General features: G+C 37.6%; 2 protein-coding genes across 16 annotated transcripts in view; one reads left to right on the top strand and one right to left on the bottom strand.

The window, feature by feature from the left end:
* Positions 1-11,914, top strand: part of phc2a (polyhomeotic homolog 2a (Drosophila)) — a 36,036-nt gene extending 24,122 nt beyond the window's left edge. For 4 of the 7 annotated variants that reach the window (XM_042713117.1, XM_042713115.1, XM_042713116.1 and 1 more), the window contains 8 exons: positions 4,048-4,409; positions 4,527-4,659; positions 8,469-8,668; positions 9,502-9,631; positions 10,091-10,205; positions 10,297-10,420; positions 10,515-10,788; positions 10,870-11,914. In XM_042713117.1, coding sequence (XP_042569051.1) covers positions 4,048-4,409; positions 4,527-4,659; positions 8,469-8,668; positions 9,502-9,631; positions 10,091-10,205; positions 10,297-10,420; positions 10,515-10,788; positions 10,870-11,024 — 1,493 coding nt within the window. In that variant the 3' untranslated portion in view covers positions 11,025-11,914. Of the gene's footprint in view, positions 1-4,047; positions 4,410-4,526; positions 4,660-7,019; positions 7,292-8,468; positions 8,669-9,501; positions 9,632-10,090; positions 10,206-10,296; positions 10,421-10,514; positions 10,789-10,869 lie in introns of those variants that run through there. The other 3 variants (XM_019115940.2, XM_019115939.2, XM_019115938.2) reach the window with 3 other exon arrangements.
* A 3,374-nt stretch (positions 11,915-15,288) lies between these two features.
* Positions 15,289-23,191, bottom strand: part of LOC109085048 (eukaryotic translation initiation factor 4 gamma 3-like) — a 37,184-nt gene continuing 29,281 nt past the window's right edge. For all 9 annotated transcript variants that reach the window (XM_042713106.1, XM_042713105.1, XM_042713107.1 and 6 more), the window contains 17 exons: positions 23,030-23,176; positions 21,436-21,672; positions 20,768-20,872; positions 20,171-20,309; positions 19,965-20,053; positions 18,823-18,919; positions 18,555-18,672; positions 17,856-18,067; positions 17,633-17,751; positions 17,341-17,513; positions 16,906-17,031; positions 16,742-16,823; positions 16,566-16,664; positions 16,312-16,458; positions 16,150-16,231; positions 15,906-16,052; positions 15,289-15,742 (listed from right to left, as the gene is read on the bottom strand). In XM_042713106.1, coding sequence (XP_042569040.1) covers positions 15,561-15,742; positions 15,906-16,052; positions 16,150-16,231; positions 16,312-16,458; positions 16,566-16,664; positions 16,742-16,823; positions 16,906-17,031; positions 17,341-17,513; positions 17,633-17,751; positions 17,856-18,067; positions 18,555-18,672; positions 18,823-18,919; positions 19,965-20,053; positions 20,171-20,309; positions 20,768-20,872; positions 21,436-21,672; positions 23,030-23,176 — 2,301 coding nt within the window. In that variant the 3' untranslated portion in view covers positions 15,289-15,560. The remainder of the gene's footprint in view (positions 15,743-15,905; positions 16,053-16,149; positions 16,232-16,311; positions 16,459-16,565; positions 16,665-16,741; positions 16,824-16,905; positions 17,032-17,340; positions 17,514-17,632; positions 17,752-17,855; positions 18,068-18,554; positions 18,673-18,822; positions 18,920-19,964; positions 20,054-20,170; positions 20,310-20,767; positions 20,873-21,435; positions 21,673-23,029; positions 23,177-23,191) is intronic.

Here is a 23,191-nt window from a genome sequence, read left to right as displayed (position 1 = left end):
TTTTGCTTTACACACTTGTTGCTTAAATGAGTTTCATGTACCTACAAATAGCATTATGATGTGTTAAACATCTGCCCAGTTCTAGTAGTTCCTAAAAAGAAAACCTGTTATTATGGTAAATCTTGGTGGAAATACAATATTTAGAGAGGAAAAGTCTATGGAAAAACCAATTGCTAAATGTAAATGGTGTGTTGAATGGCTTACTCTCCCATTGCCCATGTTTTCTTCATAAGGAATTCATTAAACTAGAAAAGCATATAGCCAGGAGCATGAAACTGGCAGGAAAGTATTTGGACCATGACTTGAGAGAAACCAAAGTAAGACCAGACTCAGATTTCTTGGAATTATCACTCCAGAATTGAAGTGTTGGGTCTCTATGAAGCATTTTGATCAAGGTTGAGATTGTGGACCCACAGATTCTTTAATCAGCTGTAATGAACAATGGTTGGGAGAGCTTTTCCTTCAGAGACCAATAACGTCTGTATATGAACAGAGGAACTCTGCCTTCACTTCGGGACTAAAATCAATAGTCAGTGAGAGAGAGAGAGAAAAAAACCTGTGCTGTTTTCAAATTGTTTATGTATTAATAGCAACACGTCACACTCAGGACAAACCAACCCTTTTGTCTAAACCAGGATTCCTCAAATCCAGCCCTGGAGGGCCACTGTCCTGCAGAGTTCAGCTTCAACCCTAGCTAATAAAACTCTTCATAGTTACTAGAAAATTACAAGTAGGTCAGTTTGATCAGGGTTTGAGCTAAACCCAGGGCCGGTTGTAGGAACTCTGCTGCAAACTGATGTTTTTGACGATTTCCCTTTAGCGCGAAAAGCAACTTTGGCAGCGTGAAGTTAACTAAAGAGTCTGTGTCTTCTGTAGAGCTGCTTTAGCTGAATCAAATTCATTTTATAATTGATTAACATTTTATAATTGATGAACATCAATACTCTTATTTAACTGAATTGACTCGAGCTGAATATCAACACGTCTTGAAAAGGCCAGTATGTGCAATACACTAAAAGCATCAAAAACACTTGTCTAGTGCATATTTACAAGAAAAGAAAACTGTATATGTTGCTACAGACATAAATGGAATTCTTTTAGTTTTTACTTGTGTTTGAAGTAGCACTCAGTATTGAAGTGCAGGGAAATGCTAGTCTTTAGCACTTACGCCTCAAAGGCCAGGAAGTTTCTTTTTTGTCATATTAAACTGGGCTGTGAAAGGGCAACAGTTAATTATTTATCAACATAGGTGGAACTTAAACCAGAGTGTGGTATTCGGTGCTCAAAGAAAGGCCTGCATCTGTTGTTATTCTATGAATGTGTTGAACTTAACAGGCTGCCAGAGGATTGTGTGAATATGGCTCACTATCTAATAATATGTTCATTCTGAAACTATCAGAATAGCACATAGATGATACAAAACACACTCCCACTTAGGTGTGTATGATAATGACAAAAAAATTATATTATATTATATATATATTATTTTGATATTCTTCATATCCTGTGTGGTGGTTAGTTTGCAGGAGTAACATAAATTAACTTTTCCAATAAGTTTAAATAGATTTTTACCCTTTATGGGCATTTTTACCTTTATAATTTTTGTCTAAACTAATTAAATATATGCATCATCTTTTGTGTCAAATTCTTACATTTAATCAGTAAATTCAAATACTAAGACTCTATAGGGCTGTAGCCTGTTACCAGTCAAATGAAATCAGTATCAACAAAATTTGTGTTTGCAATGCAGAGGTGGCACACAATCTGCATCTGGTTAAAGAGCGTAAAAGGTGTAATGTAATTGCTGTTTACCTTTCTCCTTAAGTTCGTCAATTAGTATACTTATTTCCTCTGTATATCTATTACACTGAATAAGAATACAATCTTCCTTCCTCTCCTACCATTGTTTGTATTAAATGTAGGTGCCTGCCCTTTTGCTCATTATCCCAATAAGATTGACATTTTTTATTAATCTCCCTTTTTATTATTGATTTGAGTTCTCCTTTACTATACAAAATTTGCATATCTATGTTTTCCCTTGTCATCATATGTTTTGCTCATTTGTCTGCTTCCTCATTTCCTGCCACTCCAGTATGTGCTGGAGCCCACAAACGAAGTTATCTTATTTGTCTGTTGCAACTTGCAACATATATAATATCAGAAGTATCTCCATGGCAATATCTTGTCTAGTTTCTGACTGTTGAGCATCCAGGTATAATAAGGCCAAACTTGAATCTGAGCATTTTAGAGTTTTGTTTAGCCCCATTTCAATTATTTTATTCATTGCTATCATAATTGCTGGCAACTCTCTTGGGATGATGTACGCTACCTCCACCTGGTCATTCTGTGGATCCTTAGATGTGTCTGTGAAAACTTGTATGTATTGTTCATATTTAGTTCCAATATATTCTTTTGTCAACTCTGCCTCTAATAAATCCATTCCCAGTTTGATTTCCTCAAGGTCTAGTATTCATATTTTTTGGATTGTTTGAATTAGCTGCCATGGCCCTCTAGCAGCAGTCCCTCCTAGTCTTGCCTATGCACTACCTTTGAACAGACTCTCTGTTTGTATGGAAGATTTTGATATCAAGACCATTACGTTTGATCGCTTGCCTTATCAGAAGTTTATTCTTTGAGGCAAAGCATGCCATGAGAATCTAATTTTCTGGAGTAATAATGCTTATCGGTCTCAACAGTACTTAGTAACACAAATGTAGTCTTTTAATATAGAGTGTGGAAGGCTTAAGATCAAGTGAAATTGTGCAATTATGTCAAACAGTGCAAAACAACTGTCTTCCATTGTTCGCCACCCAAATTAAACAATTGGTTGAGCCAAACAGAGTAATATTAAAAGTGCCACATTGTTTACGCTCTTCAGGACTGGATCAGAAAGTTTCAACATTTTGAAATGACTCACAGCACATTTAAGGTCCTGCACAAATTAGGCTGACATTCCTCTGAGTTACCACAGCACAGGCTGTCAGAGTATGTCTAGCTGAAGGTTACTTGGAGCCATCTGATTCATCCAGGTCATATGGTGCTTCGCAAGAGGATGAGTAGAGCTATGCTTTATACACCTTACATTTGACATTCTAGATCAGAAAGCTGAATCCAGCCAAATGAACCCATTAACCTCAAGTCAGCAAGACAAACCTGCTCGAACAATGAAAACCCCTCCGAGACTCTCACAGGCATAACATTTAGAATGTAGTGCTATAGTCTTAAATCTTACAGTGAAACATTATTTTACCTTATGAATGTATAATGTATATGGGGTGAATTCAGGTATTTTTTTGAGACTTTTCTGTATATATATATATATATATATATATATATATATATATATATATATATATATATATATATATATATATATATATATATTATACTGTATATTGGGACTTAGATTGGGGCAATTTTATATATAAAATCAACCAAACAAAATGTTTTATAATAAGTACATACACATCCAATCTCCAAATTGATTGTCCTATGGGTCGTAGGTGATATAAATGAACATAAAGTATATATGGTGGGTCAGAATTTGAACCCAGTTGTGAATTCTCTGTTGTCAGATTAATTTACTTAGTGGAAATTCCTTATACACAATAACCCAACCAACAGCTGATGGTGCAAGCTTGAATAAAATACCAGTTATGTGGATAGTTTGATGCAGAACATATTTTTATGTACTTATTTTTCATGCACTTAAAAATAAAGGTTCTTTATTGGCATCAATGGTTCCATGGAGAACCTTTAACATCCTTGGAAAATTGATTTACATTGCACAAAATCTAATTCTTTAGATTATTCATACATTATTCACAAAAAATCTTTTAAGAATTGTTCGCTGATTTTTTTTCTTTGGAGAATCCAAAATGGCCCTTGTTGCATCTCTATGAAACCCCTCTTTTGGAATCCATTATTTTTAAGAGTGTATAGTCTATCTACTGTAGTATAGCTGGTTTATCATACTGCATGTTTCTCTGAAACTGAAACATCAGCCATTAAATACAGTTGTTGTTTTTTTTGTTATATTTATTCCAGCATATACCCAAATTCAGACCCATCAGCTGCTCCAGCAGCACAAGCAGCAGTTTGTGATACAGCAGCAGCAGCCTCAGATACTGCAGAGAGGTCACGCGCAGCTCTTAGAGGCCACCACCATTCATCCTCACACAGTGCAAGCTGTAGCCATTCAACCTGCCCTGCCAGTTCAGCCTCAACAGTGCCCTATTCCTCTGGTACCCAAAGTGCCTGTTACCTGCCAACAAGCGACCATCTTCCATTCTGCTACTGTGAGTCAGCAGGCACTTGACCAGAATGGACAGCCACCCATTAGCCAGAGCAAAGCAGCACCTCTACAGCTTACTGCAGTTAATGTCCAGATCCATCCAGTTCAGACTCAAGTAAGTGGATTGAACATCATGCATTTGTCCGTTTCTTGATTTGTATGTATCCTAATTGTATTAGTTTCACTTATTTGCTTCTATTCTGACCATGTCCTCTTCTGACATTAATTCCAGTTGGGAGTAGCCACGCAGGATGTGTCTGATAAGGACACCCCTGTTCCTCTCGAACCGCAGATGCTGTCCATATCAATGCATGTGCCAACCCACGTCAAACAATCTCAACAAAGTCAAATGACAGACGCAGAAGGTATTGATTATTTTGTTGTTACATTGCTTCATCTTCATCTTCCATTTATTTAGTTTGTTAGCTCAAAAAGGGTAAGGGTTGTATACTGTTTTTTAATTGAACAATCCCTCCAAGCATTGTTCATGTTTTGATTAATACATATATAAGCCAAGTTGGCTCTCTCTGTTTTAATGTAATCACAATGAATAATGGATGAATATATTTAGTACACCAAAGCCACAATATAAACAGCTTGAACAGTTGAAAATCAAACTTTTGAATAATTTCAAATACCAGGATGCAGATAATGGGGGTTTTGTGGAGTCTGAGTTCTGAGTGAAAATTGTTTCTACGCCAACTTTTTTTTTTCTTCAGTGTAGCTGATTTATCATACTCTGTTTCTCTGAAACTCAAAAGAGAATGTCACATCAACCATTAAATTTTTTCATCTTAAACACTTTATTATAGATTTAGATATCACAAATATATCACACTATAAAATACAGTACAATGCTAAATCTTTTAAAAAAGGCATGAAACATCAAAACATCCAGGTCACATCCAGCTATACCGACTGCAAAAGCAAGAGTGAAAGACTCCTGCAGCAATCTTGACCTAGCCAGACACAGAGTGCCTACTATGTTACCACTATCTGTAGGTTTGCCAGTCACAAAACATAAAGGCCGTCAACGCGAGCTCTCCCCTCAAGTGGAAGAGTAAGTCTGTCACACCCGAAATGTCTACTGTCTGTTCGCTGCACTTGTGATAGTGTGACAGCTTCTGCTATAATTAGGGGTGAGGGTCTGAGCTCTGTTCTTTTCAGTTGAGCCGTGAGAATAAATGTGGACACACTCTGGCTGTCTGGCAGGTGTGTCGGAAGCTTAACCTCAGAAGTTAAATTTTGAATGATTATAAACTGCTCTTGAACGGAAATGGCATCAGATAATTTCAATTAATATGGTGCATTCATAAAAGTTTTAATGCATCTTTTGTTTTAGATCAAACACATTTCGTGTTTTTTCATGTGTGGGATTAAAAAGCATATACTTTAACTGAGTATTTCTATGCTAGTATAGAGCTGAATTGATCAAAGTGGGATAAGTCTTCTTTTTATAGCAGACAACAATCCAGGAAACAAAAATATGTTGTAGTAATAACATTTTGCTAACGTTTCATTAAGAAATGACAACATTATTTCTGAATGTTCAAAATGTGTAGTTTTTGTTTTTAGTGTTTAAAAAAAATTATTGGTTATGTGAACGTTAGAGGAAACATGAAGGGAATGATCCATTTTGTCATTTTGCAAACATTATGGGAAAGTAACTTTTAAATGTTCTGTGAACCATCTAACTCTAATATTAATAATAATAAAAAAAACTTAGACGAAAGTCCAATCAAAAATGTTCTGAAAATCATTCAATTAACAATGTATAGATGAGGTTTTGTGCTAACGCTTTAAAAACGTTATTAAAGACCAGGAAACTTTGAACTGAGGTTCTATTAATATTCCAGGAAGAATGTATGTTCATAATTTTGAGAGAACTTTTGCAAGAATGTTTCTGAGTGAATGTTCTGAGAATGTTCCATGTTAGCTGGAAATAATTGTTATGGTTATACCTGATCAATTACTACATTTCAATAGCTTGCAATCTATAAAATATAATGGCTTCAGACATTGACATTGCAGTGTGAGACATGTCTGGGTTTAGCTTATGATACTCCATTGTGTTCGACTCCCAGCTGCTGAGTGTGGCACATGAGTGGTATTGTATATCTTACGAGCGATAAACTCACTATCCATGCACCTGGGTTACCCTGGGTCTTCCTTTGTCCCTAAGGAACCCTAGACCCCTCTTATCAAACATTTGTGTCTGCTCTCAATCCGATATAATCTTGCAACTAATACAGAGTAGAGCTAAAGCAGCTTTTAAAATATATATATATATATATATATTATATATATATATATATATATATATATATATATATATATATATTTTTTTTTTAAAGTTACTTGTTTTTCAGTTGATGTATTGGACATATACAGTAGTGTAGAATATAGATGAATTAGTTAATGAGAGAACCTTATTTACAACACATTTTATTTTCTGAAGTTTAATTCACTGTTTTTATACTATAAAAACATTTAGATTTAGATATTGCTTCCTGCTTATTCATAAAACTATTAATCAGAAAGTCCAACGTACTGCAAGGTGGCATTCCATGCTGCTAAAATAGTATGAGTAGTATGCTAGTATGCTATTCCAAAGATAGCCAAGGACTATTAGATGCTCTTTTTCTGCCTACGTGAGCCTCTGTCATGGAGCCGCTCACAAGTTTTAACCAATCACGGAACGGCTCTGTTCTAAATGCGACCTGCTATTGGACAGAATTCCAAGCGTGTGGGACCAATCGTAGCTACGCAATGTTTCCTATTCAGTTCCCCCATACAAAGAGGATTAGAGAGTGTGCGGCCCCGCTGCTCGCACTGAGGGAATCGGTGAGAACAAACAAATCTACGCGCACAACAAGTTTAGATCGGATCATTTGCTGTACTGCTTTGTATATAACACCAGTGGATTATGGAGGTGTACTCGGAAGCGTTGGAATGCTAAATTCACTTTAGTGTTTTCCTCTTTTGGCGCTTGAAAGTGTAAGTAAAGAGTGCGTGAGCGGAACAAAGGCGTGTGCTGTTGACAATCACCAGGACGCCTGAGCGTGAGCGTTTGTCGGCAGTGTGAAACCCTGACAAATGTTCGCTATATAAAGTTAGAAAGTTACAAAGTTCCTCTCCACTTGTTCTGGGACGGAGGGGTGCGACTGGTCTTTGCCGATATGTTTTTTGAATGCGAGTGTGAGTGTTTTGAACCGTCTCCAGGAAGCATGGGAATAGAGCTGCTACAGTACAAGCGTAATATTTGGCAGTTTTTCAAAATGGGTAATACTGAGAAACTTCTGTTTTTTTTTTTATCTGGAACTTTTTAGATGGTATATAATAATAGTCGCATAGCTCTTCATAAATCAGATTGCTGTGTGCAGACGTTACAGATCAGATGGAAGAAGCTGGAGAAATAAGCAAGTGGTTGCAAGGTGGCGTGAACGTGTTTTATACACACACACACATATAGTTGAGTATCACACAACTGCATGTGTGCAAATAATGCGAGAGTAGTTTAAAAATGTTTCATGAATATACATATCACAGTGCGTGTTAACGCTGACCTTTTGCACGGTTTATAAACACACTGGTCACCACTATGAGAGTGTCATGGATCCGCGTGAATGGGTCGTTCTTTTGAGTCGGGTATAAATCCGTTCTGAACGGTTTGTGACCACGAACAGTATTGAAGCGTTCGGTGCGGTTCTCTAATAACCAGTAACGAATAAGATAAAGCACACTGAAAATGTTTATTAGGCGATCGTGTGACAGTTTTATGAACATGCGCGAAATGGGGTTAGTTTTAATAAAAAAATTAAATTTTTTAATGTATTTGGCAAAGAAATGTAAATTTATTTCACCATTGTTTATCGTATTTAGTGTCGAAATTATGAAATCATCGCAACAACAAAATGGAATGACACACGAAATCACTATAAACTTCATAAGTATTGAAACGTAGTAAACTAAACAGCGATATATACCTCCACATACGGCTTCTGGAACGGTGTTAAAATGCAACGGTGAGATGTCACGGGGCGCACGATGACGGAATTATCACTGAACCGGATCTTTGAAACGAGCTGTTCGAAAGAACCGATTCGCAGAAATGAGTCGGACTTGCCGTCCGTATTATGGTGTTTCTAATCAATGCTGTTGTGCTCGTGTTCAGCAGGCAGAGTGAATGTGAAGGCAGGTGTGGGCTCACCTCCAGCCATGACCTCGGGCAGCGGCAACAATGCGCCCACGGTGACCGGCAGCGCTCCGCAAAACGGCGAGAGTAAACCGCCGCCACAGGCGGTAGTGAAGCCCCACATCCTCACGCATGTCATCGAGGGATTCGTGATTCAGGAGGGAGCCGAGCCGTTTCCCGTGAGTGCTGTTTATTTCAGTCCATCCCGTCAGGGTGTTTACGTTTGCCCTTTTCTGTTTCGGGTCCTCTCATGATAATTTATCACAGTTTGTAATGTATTTAATAAAACTATAGTGTTTTAACTATATTTATTGAGGTGGTTTTCATTATTATGTTTAATTTTCATTATTATATTTAAATAAATGTCACTTGTAAAACGAACTTATTTGTGTTAGAAACAGCTACAGCTGCAAAAGCCTAAATATTAAAGTTCCTGCAGTCAGTGTTACAATAGTAAATCTGTGGTATTTTAAACATGTCCAGCTTAAGTCACTCCGCTTGCTAGTAACATTTTTGACTTTGAAAAGTTTTGAATAATGTGCTGGTAGTTCCTTTTGCATTTAATTACAATGAATCGAGGACTTAAGTTGTCAAGCTTCAATAAAAGCACCACTGTCAAATAATACAGCAAAAATAATTGGAATGTAGTGTTTTATAGAAAAATTATATCACTTTTTCTGTCATTTTGGAGGGTGGCAGCCCTAGTCCTCATACAATTAATATTCTTAAAAAGATATATTCTGGCTTCCACAGAAAAGAAAGTCACATGAGTTTTGGGTAAACCATTGCTTTAAAATAAATTAAATTCATTTTAAGTCCTTGTTTATTAAAAGAGGCACACTTCCCTCTAGTGGACAATATACCACAGTCATTATTTACATCTGCAGACTTTGGTAGAAGTTTCAATAGCAGTGAGCAAGCACGTATCCTGTACATGGGTACATTTGAGCAGTATATGTCCTTGTGTAATGAAAAATGTTTTTATGCAACATAAAATTGTGGATCTATCCAGGTTGAACGTCCATCCTTGTTGATGGAGAATCTGAAGAAGCAGAAGCAGCATCAGGCTTATTCAGACCTAGACAAGCGGTCTCAGACCTTTCAAAACGCAGACTCTGAGATGGAGGATTTTTCACAGCAAGGTAAAGGTCACTTTAAGGCTGAATTACACCACAAGACTTTTGTCACGATTTACAGTTTGGACGAGATGCCGCTAGTTGCCTAAAGTTAGAGCTAGTCTGCCAATGGGCTGACAGGTTTCACAGACTCATAATTCTATTCAGTGGGACAATAACAGAAGTGTTTATTTTGAACACCTATTATTTTCATCTGTCATGTGTCTACTAACAACAGTCTAATGTTTCAGTGTGAGTTCGTTGTGTTCGGATTGACTTGAAAGTCTGATAGTGTGTGTCGTTTAGGGTCTGATGCCTGCTTTCGATGAAACCATTTACAAAGTCACCAAATATATGATGTCTAGTGTTTTAAAATCTGTTCAGATTGTGTAGTGTCGTGTAATGTGTTCCAGCCTTTAGTTACACACTTGATGGATCACTGATGTTCTGACTGTTGTCCAATCAGCCGTGTAAATTCTTTCATAGAGCTGAATAATCAGAATGCCGAGCCAATGCTGTCATGTGAATTCTGTGGGAATGTAGACTTTGCATATAACTTCAAGAGATCCAAGAGGTTTTGTTCTACGGTGTGTGCAAAGAGGTATGTGGGAGATCTTCTGTAGCATATACATTAAGTTTTTGTATCAACACTTGCTTGTATGGTTGTGTGACTTGATTTTCTTTTCTACTAGGTATAATGTTGGATGCACAAAGCGAATGGGACTTTTCCCAAGAAAATCCACCACGGAGAACCCAAAGAAACAGAAAGCCTCTAACACCAATCATCATAACAGCAGCACGGATGTCAGGAAACGGGTAATCGCTGTTTTCTTCCTGTCTCATTGCAGTGTCCCATTGGGTTTGTCTATGCAGAAATGTGCTTACTTGTCCCACTTGTGTTCTCTCATAGAATCCAAGCACTCAGACAACCATGGGAGCATCTTTGTTATCCCCACACCCCTCTCATCCAAGTCACGGTGAGTCCAGCCAGTGCTCAGACATGTCCAGCTTCGAAGAGCCCATTTCGCCACTGTCCAACTCCAGCTTTGGAGCCCAAAGGCTTCAGAACGAGGAAAGATTCGATCACAGCAGAGAGCTCCCTCTCCTTACGCAGCACTTCCTGGCCAGCGACCCGACCAAGTGGAACGTCGAGGACGTCTATGAATTCATCTGCTCTCTGCCTGGTAGCTACTATAATGTTCCTGTTGTTTTTTTTTTTGTGTTACAAATAATTTAAGTCACTAAAAATCTCTGTTTTGCATCAGGCTGCCAGGAGATCGCCGAAGAGTTTCGCTCTCAGGAGATCGATGGCCAGGCCTTGATGCTCCTCAAAGAGGATCATCTCATGAGCACCATGAACATCAAACTGGGCCCAGCACTGAAAATCTTTGCCCGCATCAGTATGCTCAAGGACTCATAGCCTTTCCCACAGCCTTACATAGCTTGGAAAGGACACCCTAACATCTCTGCACTGGTTTCCTCATCCCATTGTGGCTTTGGGTCCTGGGGATTGCTGCTCCTCAAAACCACAAACTTGTGTATAGTTCTCTTCACAGTCAAATGGTTTCATCCCTAAAGCATGATGATGTGACTTGATTAAGAATTTCTCGTGTATTCAGCTGTGCCAGGCCTGGGAGGGGGCGACAATCCATCATGTCAGGAAGACAAGCACAAGTACTTTACCATTTGTGCAAACAAATGTTCATCTTATGGTAGCATGGAAACAGGTTTACGGTTTCTTAACTGTTTTGAACTGGACTTTGTGATTTATCTGTCGTAGTTCTGGTTCTCATTGTCACAGCAACGTGTGATGTTTGGTTAGCTAAGGAAAATTTTGTACCTTTAGCCTTGCAGTGTGCCATTATTTGTAGGTAGTAAACTGTTCAGGTTTCTTCATCTCACAGGATGTTCCTCAAATCACATCAGATTTTGTAGTCAAATGTGGCATTTTTTTTGACACGGGGATAACAGGAATTAAAACTTTGACTCTCCAAGATGTGCCTAATATTTTCTAAATAGCCCAAAGATTACACAATTGTCATGTTTTTAGTTCAAGTGAAAGCAGCATTTCCAAAACCCATTTCCCAGTATTCAAGTTCAAGGACTGCCAGTAATATCACTACATTTAAGTTCAAAACCCATCTTGGTATGATATGATGAACTGGGATCATTTTTCATAAATCACTGTTATCCCGAGCATTAATGTGTGAACTCATTTTACATTCATCATTTGATCAAATTTCTGTATTTATTGAGAGCAAGTCTCTGATTCTGTTTTATATTTGAAAATAAAACTCAGAAAACATTAAAGTTGTCAACATTAAAGTTTCCAACGAGTCAAAACCTCACAGATCCTCGTATCAAAGAGCAAGTGGATGAATAAGATTTTATTTCTAACTGTACTGTTAAGTGGTTAAAACTGATTACTGGATGTTTTCCTAACTGCATTCGGAAGTTAAGTAACTAGCCACGTTAAGCATTACTGTTCTACATGTAATTTAAGTGCAGATACCAACAGTGTTATTGTGCGTTTAATTCCTCTTGGAAAGTCTGTATTTACCATCAAGATGGCGGAGAAATTCTCTAAAGGCTTTTTTTTTTTTTTTAATTTAATTCAATTAAGTTTTTTGTAAAATGAATGTATATGTATTTTATTGTATTTGTACATTTTCTTCAAATTGATAATTTCTTCAAATTGGCAAGCTCACAATTTGGGAATATTTTCCAATTCGACATGGTGGTGTTCATGTGTGTTCAACTCGTAAATATGATCTTTCTGACATGACTTGAACGCACCATAGACACTGCACTACCACCTAACCTTGGTTAGAATTATAGTTCTCTTTCATCATTTCGTGTTCGAGATCCACCTATGGGAAGGCCATCCATGCCTGACCTCTGCAGAAGACAGGAGTGTGTGCACAATGGCAGGTAAAGGACCATTAACCAAGCCCCTGCACATGCTACCTTTCCTCAGTTGATATCTGCTTCTCATGGCCTCTGGAAATTTACTCACAGCTTTTTTTTTTTTTTTTGACTTCACTATTGTCTACAGGACGACACATCTTTGGATCAGCCTCTGCCAGATGGGTTTGTCATTTTTTACCAGGTCAGCTGTTTTATTCTGCAAGCCGTCCATGTTCGCACTTTTTACTAGGTTGCCCGCCTCTTACCTCGTCTTTTCCTCACTCCATCTACTGTCTGCTACTCATGGCTTTTTTTTTAATGGAATCCGGCTGCACCCGTGAACAACCAGTCGCCAGCCTGCCCAGATGCGTACGGTGCCCTAATAGCCGCTAGGGATCCCCATCCCTTTTGCATTGTTTGCATGGGTCTTAAACACGTTCAAGAACCCATCAGTTTCCTAGAGAACTGTAGCCATTGCTTGGTGCTCCCTAAGAAGCTCCTGCATCGAAGGCTCAAGGTGGCCGCTACTCAGAGCATCGACTTGGGATTGTCTGACTCTGATGGGGAAAAAGTTGACACCGGCGTGCTCCTGGGGGCCTCCCGTGGTGCTGCCTCTCTGAGCTGGGTCAATCAATTTGACCTGTCTCCCTTTGAGGATATTTTGTTTGCTGATTCCCATTTCACCGATGGGCCACCCAGCTCCAGGGACGAGGACAATGCAGGCCTTCTCGACGGCTCCTCTCTTTGAGGTGGTCCACAAGCAGTGTCACCATACAGCTCCCCTCGCTCATCTCTCTCAAGTTCAATAAAGGCTTTGGCCCATGTGTTTCCCAAAACATAAAAAAATTGTACCACAAATGAGCAAACCTGCCGAATAAGCAGCTTAAAAAGCAGTTGTTTGGATCTGTGTATTGATGTCTCATTTCTGTGTTTCATTCGCTGTTTCAGAGAACCAGGGTTACGAACTGTTACTTATTTTATGTAAATTACTTTGATGGTAGTTTTAGAGAGCGGTTCACACAAAAATTAATCCCCAACCTGTCCAACAAAACGATGCCCCCAGGGTATCACCAGTCAGGATGTTGTGTTGTCAAATCTTGCCACATTGTGTGTGCCGTGTGGATTTTAACAATTTTTTTTTCTTTTGGCTTCTGCCCTTTTTTGGTTCGCTCTCTGTCTCAGCTGGTAAAACACAATAATAAGTTTGTTCCATTTTCACATTTTTCACCAAACTTCACTATGCTACAAGCCTATGTGGCAGCCAATGAGCGTTCAGATTCTCTTGATGTTTACACCCCAGGTCCCATTATTTCAACATGGCGAAATACGATGAAGGGCCACCCGCACCATACATCATTAAAGAAGACTATTAGAAAATCATCATATCATATGAACGGGATCTGCAGTGTAAAAAATATTACATTGGCACAAAGAATTTTTAAATTAGAAAATGAAATCAGCTGGAATCATTTAAAGCACCGTATGTCAGCTTCCATTCAGTTGCCATGTGCATTAATTCAATGCATTAGTTATCATGAACAATGAACAACATAACCTTGACGTTTAAGGTGGTATGAATTAACATTGATCATAATACATTAAACATGAATTACTGAACAATAGTACATTTATAAATGAACTAACCTAGACTAATAAATGCTGTTAAAGTGTTTTAGTTCATAATTCTTAGTTCATTTCTAATGTTAACAAACCCCCCCCCCCTTTTTGCAATAATTTACTTATACACTACCGTTCTTTTCAGTTTTAAAAGAAGTACTTATATTCAGCAAGGATGCATTAAATTAATCAAAAGATTAAGATAATTTTCAACTGATAATAGTTAAAAAAGTTTCTGGAGCAGCAAATCAGCATATTAGAAACATTTCTGAAGGATCATGTGACTCTAAAGACCCAAGTAATGGCTGCTGAAAAATTAAGCTTTGCCATCACAGGAATAAGTAACATTTTAAAATGTATTGACACATAATACATTATAATACATTTTCTATCACAATATTGTGTTACTGTTTGTATGATCAAATAAATGCAGTCCTTTGTTTGGTTAGGATAATTGTTTTATTTAGTTTTTTAAAAATCTTACCAACCCCAAACTTTTGAACATTAGTGTATTTGTTGCCTGAATAAGATTGATTGGACTGCTGTAACACAAAACCAGCGAGGCCCTAACTGACAACACTGTAGAAAATGCACACCATCACCAGGTTTTGTACTTTTATGAATCTTTTTTGTCTTTCATTTATTTACAAGCTTTAAATTCGCTCTATCAGTATGAAGAATAACAAGCACTTTAGGTTCAGCAACATCTCCTTAGTGGTTTTGTACACGTCACCATCTGCTGCTCCATTCTGAGCTCTCGTCATGTCATCCCAGCAGTCCCTGAATGCATAGTTCCTGCAAGTTTCCGCCAGATTAAATGTTTCACAAAGAGCAAGCTAAAGCAGAGGAACATTTGGTACGGTTATTGAGATAATAACCTTAAAGATGTACTAAACACTTCAGTACTGATGTACTAAGAGATATTAAATTTTTCTCTGTGAGCAAGCTAAAGAATTTTTTAAACAATTTTAAAATCACGGAAGTTGTTTAATTAGTTACTGTAATTATATTAATAATAAAATTATCATTATTTCTCTATCCACCAATAACCGCCTGTTGTGACTCTGCAAATGTTAAATACCCTTTTGTGTATGCTGTTCTTAAAAAAAATAAATTAACGAGTCTGAACGTATGTTTTGTTTCATTGTTGCATGTCTGTATTATTAAAGTCCTCTTAAAAAGTAAAAAAAAAAAAAAAAATTAAATGCAAGATTTCTATAAATAATAAATTTTTTAGTGCTCCAGCAATTGCAAGTCATCATAGGGTCACTGCATGTCAGTGAACCGTACCATTCCAAATCTCACTGCGCTCCATCCATCCTGATGCATAATGTGTTGCTTGTTATGTTACTTTTTAATTTGATGCAGTTATTGTTTCAGTGACTATTGTCTCTTCAGAACTAGTTGGCAAATGTGTCCGTTTGTCCCCTCGTCAATTGTCCTCTGACTCCTCCTCTGCCTCGCGCAGCCACGTGAAGAAGGCGGTGACTGACTTCAGGGCAACACCTTTGCCTTGCTGTTCAGCGGGGTCTTTACTGACCTCCCACTTATAGAATGCATCTTCAGATATCACATCCTCATCATACAAACAATCAAAGAACATCCGGAGCAAATCTGCAAAAATATTAAGAAAATAAAATTATTTTAATCTCTTGGTGATTACTCGAAATATCGACATAAAAAAAAAAAAATAGCATTTGTTGTAGAATAGCGTTTTTAACACAAATATCCCATGCGGTGAGAGTTTATAAATGGGAATGTGAAAGGTTTTACTCACTAGCAGGCTGGTCCAGTTTTACTATCAATGCTTGAAGTGCGTAAAGTGCTTGCAACTGTCTCTCTGTGTCTGAGTTAAGGTACTTGTGTAATACAGGCAATCTCCTCTGGATGATGGACAAGTCCACTTTGTATGAGGAGCCCTCGGCTGCAGACAGAAGACACAAGATTGGAGTATTTGACATTCTGACGGTTGAAACTGTACCACATAAAAATAAAAACACAAGCTTCAACTTTTCACTTACATTTCACTGCCGCCTTGCACACAGCAGTCATTAAAGCTCTGAGGAAAGGAGGTGAACTCATTTCTGATTCATCTAGATTGGCCTGTAATACATCACACATCAATGACAAGATCATTCACATCCTTTGATAAAACAAGTATAAGGAGCTGGACGTAAATGTACCTCAACCCAGTCAAAGATTCGCTCATCACCAGCCATGTCCTCAAGTAGTAGTTTTTCAAGTTGCTTGTTCAGTTCCTCAGGCGAGAGTGTTCTCTTAGAGACAGCCTCGGTCAGGTTTGAGCCGTCAGAAAGTGTGAATTCTAGTTTCTGTTGGAAGGTCAAATCATAAATGTAATGGGACAGCGGATTAACCGGTGAATGTTTTGATGGTTAGCATATATTAGATATCTAAGAGAATGTAGATCGAGGCTCACATGTTCTGTGATGAAGCTGTGCACATCTTCCGTTTCAGGAAGAAAATCTGCCCAGCTCAACCCAGAGTCCCTCCATAATGATCCTACTTTCCTATGGCTCTGCAAACACACAATGCATTCATTTTTTTTCACTATTCTCACACTAAAAAATGTTTGATTCCAATGTTTCAGCTTACCATTTGTTTGCATAGAAGGTGCAATATTTCAGAAAATAATATCCCAGCTCTTCCCACAGGGAGTAATGGTTTGCTAAATTCACTGTAGACACAATATGAGCAAATAAAACATGTAAAGGCAATTACTAAAGCTGTTGAGTCGTATGAATCTAATAACACCTCACCTAAATAATTCTCTCATAGAGATTCCCCCCTCTCGAAGCACAGGGGTCACCAGCTCCGCAAGGTACAGCCATATATGGGGAATATCAATGGCCATATCATCTGCTAATTCAAGAGTTTCAGAGAACCTGGGGGAAGGAGTTGATTTGGCAAGATTATATTATTTTGAAGCATTATTAAAAAAAATTCATATACCCATTTAAGAAACAATCAGTATCAGTATTGTTAAAACTGTAACAAAAAGTATTCGTATCATTATTATACTGAAATAAAAAAGGTTGGTATCACCTATCCCTACTTTTTTCATGCTACCTTTGTAGATAATGGATAGCGAGGTTGCTTACTACATTTTGCAACAGTACACAAAAGCACACATAACATTGCTAATGCAGAGATTATAACTTTCTTCTGTATTTCTGCAAGCACTGCAATCTCACCCTTTAAAGAACTGAAGTTTGTGGAGGATTCCAGCCTGCAGGAGCTGGTAGAGCAGCTGACCCATATGGTCTCGCGTGATCTGACTCCTCTCCAGCGTGGACTCCACACCCACCCGCACAAACACATAGAGCATGGCAGGTTGCTCTAGTTCCTCCACACACTGCACTGCCTCCTGCAGCACAAGTATACTACGCTTAGAAATTCCTCTACTGCTATTGTGGACTAGGAGATACAGCTTTATGTAGTGCATAAAATAGCAATTTTGGCGATTTAAAAAAAATGGGTACAAACCTTGTAATCATTAATGTGCAAAAACTCATCAATAATGGACTTGGACCGCCTCTCCATGTCCTCTTCTGTTAATGTAGGCTTATCTGGAGAGGGTCCTGACAGTACTTCAAGTTTAACAGCTGCAATGAGAGACAGCCTTAAATCTTGGATTTTCATTTTATGTATTTCACCATAATGTAACCAGCAACATTACAATGTGTGTGAGGGTATCCATGCGGCTCACCAGACTCCCTGGATTGGCTACGCTCCAGTCTGCATTTGTCTGCAGTGCTGGCGTGCGGCTTGGGCGTGTCTGAGGCATTCGAGTCTCTGCGGGACACTTCCTGGACCGACTCCTCAGGAGCCTCCTTATTGCTACCCAATGAGATGGGCCCTGTCCGAGCGGGACCCGCACTCAATGGTCTGTCAATGCGTTCTCGACCTGAGCTTCCTCGACTGAGAAATTCACAAACACACAAATACAGACATTCCTGAATTTCCAAATGTAAAAGTGTTTCCTTCAATTCATTACAAATGAAAAATAATAATAAAATGTAAAATTATAAAAAAAAAAAATAACTTGTTTCAATGTATTATATAATTAGATAATCATATGAATATAGTTGTCATTCGAAAAATAACTTGTTTCAATGTATTATATAATTAGATAATCATATGAATATAGTTGTCATTCGAATATAAAATAAAAATGTAAAAAATACATTTATTATTTAATTAATTCTATAATCAAAATGTATTATATAATTAAATAACTATAAAGTAAAAGTATAATTATAATTAAATATAAATACTTATAATTTGTAATAATAACAGAACTACGTCTGAGATGTATATAAAATATTGCTAAACACCTCAGACAAAATGTAAGAATGAAAAGGTATGTTCCCTTTCTCTGTGACTATACTATACATATGTACAGTACCTGCTGAGAACTCTCCTGGCATCAAAATCTGGGGATGTAGAGGGTAAAGAGGAGGCCAGGGGCGCTGAGGGTTGCAGGGGTGAGTAACGGTTCAAACTAGCGCTGGGACGAGAGACATCTAAAAGAAAAAGGGTGCAGGACAGGGGGAAAAAAGGGAGGATATTTCGCATTAGTAAACAAAGTAAGCCAGAAAATCCTGCATAAACTATAAAACAGCCGAAGCTGACAGAGCCAGTAGCCCAGTCTGACTGCATCGGTCTTACTTCACCTGACTCACTGGCCTTGGCTCCAGCCCCTCCACTGCTGCCCTTCATCCAGTTCACCTGAGCTCTTGGTCCCAGCTGAATCTTCTCATCTATTGTTGGCTGAAGAAAAACACACAAAACTGGTTTTAGCAAGATCATATTACATTTTCTCATGCATTCATATAGATCTGTAGTTCTTAATCCTGGTCCTGGGGACCTGCAGCACTGTACACTTTGCATCCCTCCCTTATTTACCACATTTGAATCAAATCAGCAGAGCTTCATCAACTTGGTCTGTAAGAAAAGGTACAAAATAGGCAGAACTGCAGATCCCCAGATCAATTAAGAGTCAATGAGATACTAAGATGCGACCACACAAGCAAACAGAAAAACCATCAGGTGGGGCTGTTGAGTCAAACAGTTAATTGGCATATTAACAAACACTACAAAAAAATAAATCCTTAATATTTTGATTTGTTTCCTGTTAGAAATATTTTAATACCATTACGCCACACTAAATATTGTAATATTAATGCTTACAAGAGATTTGTCAATAGAGCTAGAAAATTCATCCAGATCTTTTTTGTTTTGGTCTGAATGTGTTTTGCGGTAGTGTTTTAATTGTGCTTATGCTGTGCTTCAGCTGTCAGACAGTTTGCATAGTAAAATCAAGCCTAGTTAGTTATACAGGGCCTCCAATTAAAACCAATTAGTAGAATAGTCCTTTAAAACATATGAAAATATTTTGTTTAGCACATTCAGATGCAGAAGAAGAAAAAAAAGATATATATATAAATAACTGGAAAATTGATCACTCATTTGTCATTCATTCTTTTTAATATAAAATGTAAAAATATATATATATATATTTTTTTTATTTTATTTTTTTTATGTGTATTTTTTTTTTGAGTGAAATTATTTAGAGAAGTAGATTACATGTAGCAAGGTGTAGTTTGCACAACCTCCATAAGTGTGATTCAGCTGATAAGATCAATTGTTTACATGAAAATGCAGCTTCCTTACTTCCAAACAGATCATGGGGGGAGTATGGAAAAAATGCAGAATAGCAGACATAGAATGTCTTTTTCTAAAACTCAGTTATGCTATCTATCTTAAGATGTGACTAGACAGAAAATGTGTTTTTAGTTTGACTTCTGGACTATACCTTTGAGATCTTGGGAATCTTAGCGGGGTCTATTGTTCGGCTGTTCTTAGTCATAGGCACAGTGCTCCAGGTCTCCTCTCTCTGCACCACTGCAACACGAAGAGAAAGTACAGCTACTTCATCAGACAGTGAAAAAAGTAAAGGAGGTCCACAGGACCGAGTAAGCTGTAAAGAGGATTAGCCTATAGCAGAAGTCTCTTTCTGACCTGGTCTCCTCTTGTTGTCTTTGGATAAAAGTTGCTGGTGGACCTTCCTCTGTTCCTCCTGCTCCTCCAACTTTGCCTCTTTATGGATCTGCTCAATGGTCTTGGGGCCCAGGTCAGCTCTCCGAGACACCCAATTGTGCTGAGATGAGGGAAGAACACAAAATATGACCTGAAAATACCAGCATGACTGCCAAATACGATACGACAACAGGGTTCAAAATATTATTAACAATACTGAATTATAAAAAAAAAATAGGTTTAAACCAATATTTCGCTATTTTGAGATTACAGTGTCTACTTGGCCGGTTAACAGAAGGATCATGTCCCCCACATCCCTACCTACAAATCAGTCAATGACTAAAAAATTCTGAAATTCAGTTAAAAAAATTAAAAAAAAAATCTTAATTCAGCATATTAGAATGAAGAATGAATGAAGAAGCTTTTATGAGAAGTAGTTAATTCATTCCCTTACGCAAATAGATCTTAATCACATATATTTTTTGAGATTCAGATCAAAACTTGTACTTTTGTAGTTGAAAACGTTCCCTTGATCACATCTTGAAAACATGAACATCAAACAAATAACACAAAACTCACCAACCGCAGGTCAATAACGTCCTGCAACATGAACCGAATGCGTGAAGACGTCTTTCTCTCCTTTACTATCTTCTCCATCTGGTTAAAGTACTGATCCATTCGTGGCTAAAAAGGAACAAGAAGAACCATCGGCAAGATTCACAAGCTTCAAAAAAGACCTGAAAACATTAACAGACCACCATATCCAATATATTTTTTTGCCTGACATGAACTGACATTTTTCTTTAATTAAAAAATTTAAAAAAATTTGACATGAGGCTGAGTAAATAATGACAGAATTCTATTTTTTGGATGAACTATCCATTCAAGTGCATTAGGCACCACTCTCACAGTCATGTTCTCAGCTGAATCCAAAGTGAATTTTGGAACCAGAGCACATTAAAATGACTCATTCGGGATTTGTTTCCAAACAGCACATGGCAGCAGCAGAGAGGACATAAACCAGGCTTTCTGGATGCAAGAGGCCAAAGAATACTAGTTTATGCAGAGCTCCACCACTGCAGTGCAAATAGTGGCCAACACTTTTATTTCTTTGCATATTTGCATTGAAATGAGCAACAGTCATTGTGCATTTATATGGACTGCAGCAGCAATTAACAGAATTAGGAGGACATTATTCTTAAAGCCCATTATAGAGGACATCCTTCCGATTAGGACAAACCACTGACCTTAGCTTTCTCAAAGTCCAGGTCCTTGCCAATAGTTGTGAGCAGCCTGCACAGGCACTCCAGTGACTCCTCATCATGGTTTTTCAGCAACTTCACCACGCAGTCGTGCATGATGGCCTCTGTCAGCATCCGCAGCTTGAAGAGCTCGCCGATAAACTTTATATTGCCGATGGAGCGTCTGCGGGCCTTATCTTTCGCCTCTTCCAGTTCCTCCTGCAGCCTCTCCCGCTCGCTAGCCTGAGAGTAAGAGCGAAAGAGAAGAAGACGTGTCAGAAATGATCACTTTGTGCCTGCTGCAGTAAAATCGGCATCCAGACTACAACTGGAGATTATTCAGAAGCCTTTATAGTAATTTTCAACATTAAATGAGCTTTCAGTCTTTATTTTATTAATTGCAAAAAATTTAATACTGCAATTTGGAATTTGTTTCATATTTATTTGTGATTTAACTGAAGAGATAGATGTGTTGAGATGTACAGTATATCAGAGTGGAAGATTATCGAAAAAGCAAAAAATTTAAGGGGAGGACTTGGTTCAATTCATCAGTTGCTAATTGGATAAAAGGAGATCTACTATAAATGCAAGCTAGCAGTGAACTGTCAGAAAAGAGTAGGGTTTAAGCAGACTAAATGATTGGAGAAATCCAGCATATGTCACCAGAGAGAAGCGGTGATGCACTGAAACACTAAAACCAAAATTAAAGTTTCATTATCTTAAACTGAATCCGGAAACAAGGTTTCAGTAATAAAATTTGGTTTACTGAACTTGGTACACAGTTTATAGTGTCGTGTCATCAGGTGATTAATTAAATAGTAGTAAGTTTCTCTCAAAATCTAAATTTTTTACATATTGCTACTCAAGCATTATTTTTAATGAAGTGTGTCCACAACGTTTACCTGTTATAGCATTTCCATGTTGTATGCATGAAATAAAAGTCAAAGCGTGTCATGCATCATGTTTCGGTCAAATATTACGGCACTCAAATCTATTTTGGCCGAAAAATTATTTTTTGAGAATTTTAAAATTACAAGGTCAAAAAAAATCAAACATGTATGGAAGAATCATTCACAGTATGATAAAATAACACGCATTTAGAAAATAGGTCAGGTGAATTATTGTGTCATGCCACCTAGATTTTCAGATAATCACAGCATCACACAAAACTATCGGATGATTCTAAAAGACTAAAACAGCACTCATATTGACTGCTTTTATGGTAAAAATCATACGAGAGTAACACGATGGTTGATGACAGTAATTGTGTAACTGTTCTTAAGCACATAATTATAAAAAATAATGTATTCAATAAGTTTAAATGATCATTTTATATTTAATGGATGATTCATTTTTGCATCTGTACTTATGTACAATAAATATTAGCAATACTTTTTTTTTTTTGATTTACTGTATCATCAGTAAAAAAGAAAATGCATTTTTATATTTAATGGATATTTTTTGTATGATATTTAAATAAGAAAATGTAATCAACCTTCTCATAGTATATGTTATTCTAAGCAATTACTTCTAGGCAATCTGAATGGCCTGTGATCCATTTAAGTAGTTTTTTTCATATTTTTTGTTATTATGAGCTTACCGAGGTAGCTGCCTCCAGCTCCCTGTGTTTCTTCTCGAAGACATCGTCATCCACCTTGTCCTTCTCAAACTCCTTCTGACAGCGATTTAGAAGCAGCTTCCGGAAATTCACAGTGCTGCTGGGTTTATCCGTCATGGGCACTTTTAACTACAAACACAGCAC

This window comes from Cyprinus carpio, chromosome A23 (genome assembly GCF_018340385.1).
Source record: "Cyprinus carpio isolate SPL01 chromosome A23, ASM1834038v1, whole genome shotgun sequence".
In the NCBI taxonomy this organism is placed as follows: domain Eukaryota; kingdom Metazoa; phylum Chordata; class Actinopteri; order Cypriniformes; family Cyprinidae; genus Cyprinus; species Cyprinus carpio.
The sequence above is the reverse complement of the archived record's forward strand: the minus strand, read 5'-3'. Positions and strand labels throughout refer to the sequence as shown.